Source organism: Myotis brandtii, unplaced genomic scaffold (assembly GCF_000412655.1).
Source record: "Myotis brandtii unplaced genomic scaffold, ASM41265v1 scaffold959, whole genome shotgun sequence".
NCBI lineage: Eukaryota > Metazoa > Chordata > Mammalia > Chiroptera > Vespertilionidae > Myotis > Myotis brandtii.
The window spans coordinates 481,799-486,014 of record NW_005371966.1 but is presented as its reverse complement, the minus strand read 5'-3'; the positions used below and the strand labels follow the sequence as shown (position 1 = coordinate 486,014).

General features: G+C 58.4%; 1 protein-coding gene across 1 annotated transcript in view; it reads right to left on the bottom strand.

Moving 5' to 3' along the window:
• IRAK1 (interleukin-1 receptor-associated kinase 1) overlaps positions 1-4,216 on the bottom strand; it is an 11,152-nt gene that overhangs the window by 5,511 nt on the left and 1,425 nt on the right. Inside the window, exons 2-10 of the mRNA XM_005886166.2 lie at positions 4,068-4,212; positions 3,832-3,963; positions 3,610-3,713; positions 3,251-3,439; positions 2,978-3,042; positions 2,695-2,809; positions 1,453-1,538; positions 750-957; positions 51-116 (exon numbers count right to left, since the gene is read on the bottom strand). Of these exons, the coding sequence (XP_005886228.1) occupies positions 51-116; positions 750-957; positions 1,453-1,538; positions 2,695-2,809; positions 2,978-3,042; positions 3,251-3,439; positions 3,610-3,713; positions 3,832-3,963; positions 4,068-4,212 (1,110 nt within the window). The remainder of the gene's footprint in view (positions 1-50; positions 117-749; positions 958-1,452; positions 1,539-2,694; positions 2,810-2,977; positions 3,043-3,250; positions 3,440-3,609; positions 3,714-3,831; positions 3,964-4,067; positions 4,213-4,216) is intronic.

Below are 4,216 nucleotides of genomic sequence, written 5' to 3'. Positions count from 1 at the left end.
ATGCTTCCTGTCTGCCTCCCTCCCTCCCTCCCCTGCCTGAGGAGGCTCACCAAGTACTTGGTCTTGGCACCATGCATCTTCACAGCCCTCTGGCCAGCCAGGGTTTCCAGAACTACCTGGAGAGAGAGCAGGATGAAGGGCACAGCAGTAGCTTCTGGGATGGTGCCGCCCCAGGCCTTGGTGGGGAGGGCTACAAGGAGAGGTGGCTTGTGGGGTAGACATACTGGCCAGGCCCTTGGATGGGCCAATCAGGACCAGCACACTACAGGGACAGAGCTAGATGTCATGGGACTGAAGCTTTGACAGTACGGAGCACCAACTTGAAGAAAAAGAATGCAAAATGACAGCTCAGCAGGAGTAGCTCAGTGGTTGAGCATGGACTTATGAACCAGGAGGACACGGTTCTATTCCTGATCAGGGCACGTGCCCGAGTTTTCGGCTCGGTCCCCAGTAGGGGGCATGCAGGAGGCAGCCGATCAATGATTCTCATTATTGATGCTTCTCTCTCTCTCTCTCTCCCTTCCTCTCTGAAATCAATAAAAATTTATTTTAAAAAAGCAAAATGACAAATATGAAATGAGGTAACAGGGCCAAAGAAGGGGCCCACACCAGGGAGGGAGGGGCCTGCAGCTGAAGCTCCGTTAGCTTCCTGCAGGTTGGCCTTGTCTCCACATGGAATTCTCCAGGCCCTTCTGCCTTGGCTGGCCTCAGCTGCCCCCCTCCAGCCAGCAGATGGGGCCATGGCTCACCACGCCGAAGCTGAAGGTATCGGTGTCCACGGCCAGCCTCCCAGTCTTGATGTATTCCTCGGGCAGGTAGGCCAGGGTGCCGCGCACAGTCTGCGTCCGGGCCACGGTGCTGCTCTGACCAGGGTTGGCTGCTGCAAAACGGCTGAGACGGGCCAGGCCAAAGTCTCCCAGTTTGGGCATCAGTCTATCATCCAGAAGGACGTTGGAACTTAGGGGAGAAGGGAAAGTTGTGAGCTTGGCCCTGGCCCCAGCTCGCTCTACCCTCCCACACCTGCCTGGCCCTGATGTCATTGGACTCAAAGCCGCCAAACCGCACCGTGCCCACACAAAGTGGCTGGTACTGTCAGAACAATCCGCTACCTGGGGGTTGCAAGCGGCGCCCAGGGCACCCTTGCACAGTTCAGCCCCTGCACACCAGTGGGGGGCCGGTCCTTGGCTATTGCTTCCACATCTGTCCCATGCCAGGCACTCAGTGACCCTGGCCCCCAGCTGTGATGTCCCAGGCCTCAGGGCTGCACCTTGTCCCCCGCTTCCACCTTGAGCAGGAGAGGGCAGGCCCATTTTCCTGAGGGGCACTTGGGGCGGGGCTCCCCTGGACCACATTCCCTGCTGGTGGAAGGTTTGGGAGCATCATTGCCTTGCCATAGACTCCACTCCTGCAGCTCTCAGGGGACCCAGGGGCCTGGCTGTGTCCCCTCCTTACCTTTTGACATCTCCATGGATGAGGCTGGGGCTGTCCTGATGTAAAAACTGAATAGCCCGTGCCGTGCCCAGAAGGATGTTCAGGCGCTGAGGCCAGGAGAGAGGGGAGCAGGCCTGGGTCTGGAGCAGCAGAGGGAGCAAAGGGGCACGGGGGAGGCTGGGGGCCACCGTTCCTTGACCCCAACCCTCCCTCCACCTGTCACTGTGGGATCTGGACAAACACTTCACCCCATGAGCTACTTTACAAGAGAACTGAGACTAAGCTATTCCACTGCTTTATTAAAGCACGCTGGGAAAGTGGCTAGGAACACGCTCTCTGTCAGCATACAATTCGGCGGTTCTCAGTTCCTGAAGTTCATTCATTTGTCTCAGGTTGATCGGGACATCGTTGGAGGCTTTCTCACCACTTCCCCCGACACAGTGTGCAGTTCACCCCTGTGTCTTGTGGGCACCTCACTGGACAGGGGCCCAAATGTGGGTCCAGAGAGTGCAGCCTGCTGCCCACTGCCCTCTTTCCTCAAGGGCAATGCTGACAACACCCTTCAGCTACTCTGTTTGCAAAGAGGCGTGGCGTAGTGGTTGAGCGTCGACCTTTGAACCTGGAGGTCACATGCCTGGGTTTCAGCTCAATCCCATGTGGGGCGTGCAGGAGGCAGCCGGTCAATGATTCTCTCTCATCATTGATGTTTCTCTCTCTCCCCCTCCCTTCCTCTCTGAAATCAATAAAAATCTATTTTTTTAAAAAGAGGAGAAGGTTGAGCCAGGTTCCTGTGAGTCAGTAACTCCCTTTTTATTTATTTTTTATTTTTTTAAAATATATTTTATTGATTTTTTACAGAGAGGAAGGGAGAGGGATAGAGAGTTAGGAACATCGATGAGAGAGAAACATCAATCAGCTGCCTCCTGCATACCCCCTACTGGGGATGTGCCCACAACCCAGGTACATGCCCTTGACCGGAATCGAACCCCGGACCCTTCAGTCCGCAGGCCGATGCTCTATCCACTGAGCCAAACCGGTTTCGGCAGTAACTCCCTTTTTAGAGGCATCAAGGCCCAGCTCCCGGGCATACAGGAACAGTCAGGGAGAGGCCACGGAAAATGGTGACCCACCTTGGGCCAAAGACTGAGCCCAGGCCCTGCCTGCTGGTGGGACTCACTCATGGAGGCCGAGAGCCCGGGCCTCCTGCCCACTCTGCCCAGGTGCTGCAGCTCTGGGAAAGCGTGCCAGGCCAGGTGAGACTACCTGGAAGTGGAGGCGGTCTTCCAGGGAGCCGTTGGGCAGGAAGCCGTAGACAAGGCAGTAGTAGCCACTCTGAGCACAATAGCCAGCAAAGTCCACGATGTTTGGGTGACGAAACCTGCTTGGAAAAGTGGGGCCTGAGTGCTCTGGCCCCCAGCTTCCGTCTCGCTGTAGCGGGGGTGAGCAGTCCCTACTGGTCCCTCAGCCAGGCTGGGCCGGGCAGGTTTCCGTATCCAAGGGAGCTGGTCCCGTGGTGTGTGGTCCTGGAGGGCCGCCCCAGGCTCACCGTGACAGCTGCTCCACTTCGGTCAGGAAGCTCTGCTTCACAGTGGTCCACTCCAGGTCGGCCTCCTGTAGCCCCCAGGGAAAATGGGGGGGGGCGCAGCATGAATCTCTTATAGCCAAGGATTGATGGCCACTCCCAGTGCCATCTGTCCTGGGCCCAGAACAACCAAGGGGCTGGGGAATTGGAGGGCTGTGTGGGAAGCAGGGGGAAGATCAGAAAGGCGAGGGTTTGCTGTCAGCCTTCCAGGGCCCCTCGCCAGGATGCTACACCCACCTCCTTCAGCTTCTTCACAGCGTACACCGTGTTCCTCAGTACAGCCCGGTACACACATCCGAAGCCACCCTCTCCGATCTTCAGCTCCTCTGAGAAGTTGTGGGTGCCCTGGGAAATCTCATGGAGGGGCCAGCAGAATGGAGAGGGGTGGTTCCCTTGCAGGAAGGACACGGGGTTCTCTGGCCTCTGCTGTGGAAAGAGACCCCAATCAGGTGACGTCCTGTCTCTTCCCCTCAGCCCTGGCCACAAGCTCCCCCGCACCACAGCTGCCTCCCAGCTGGACTGGCTGAGGCTCCCTGGTGTACCAAAGCCTGGGTTTCTTGTTCCTTGTCTGGAACCCTTCCGGGGGACCCACCTACCTTGGTAGAAGAAGAGTCTAGAGACTGTGGCGGTGGCTGGAGGGCAGCAGGGCTTGGGACAGGGCCGCACTCAGGCCCAGAATGGGTCTGGAAGCCTGGAAAAGCTTCATAAAGATACCAGTGAGAGGCAGGTAGAGACCAGCGACAAGGTCTAGAGCCACCGCCAGGGTCATGGTGGCCTTTCCCTCAGGTCTATCAAGCCCAACACCAGAGCTATCTTACCTGGGGAGAGTACAGTTGAAACTGAGGACGGCAACTTCAGGGGGCTGGGGGCCTTGGCCTCAGAGGGTGCAGGGATGGAGCTGGTCCTCGGGGCCTTGGTGCTGGAGGGTGGGAGTGGGGCGGGAGGGTGCCCTGCGACGTTAAGGAAGGAAAGGCTGGTTAGGCCTTGGCAGGGGGAGGAGCCCCGTGAGAGGCCTCCAGCTCCGGGGTCCCAGGTCCCAGGGCTGCGTGCTCACAGGCCGTGATGATGTCCCTCGCACGGAGCAGCTGCAAGTGCGTGAGGATGTGCACGAGGTCGGCCACGCGGGCGTTTCGGTTGATCCAGGGCCACAGGACGCTGGCAGTGCGCTGCTCGGAGCGTTCGCACAGCCGGAGTTCGGTCTGG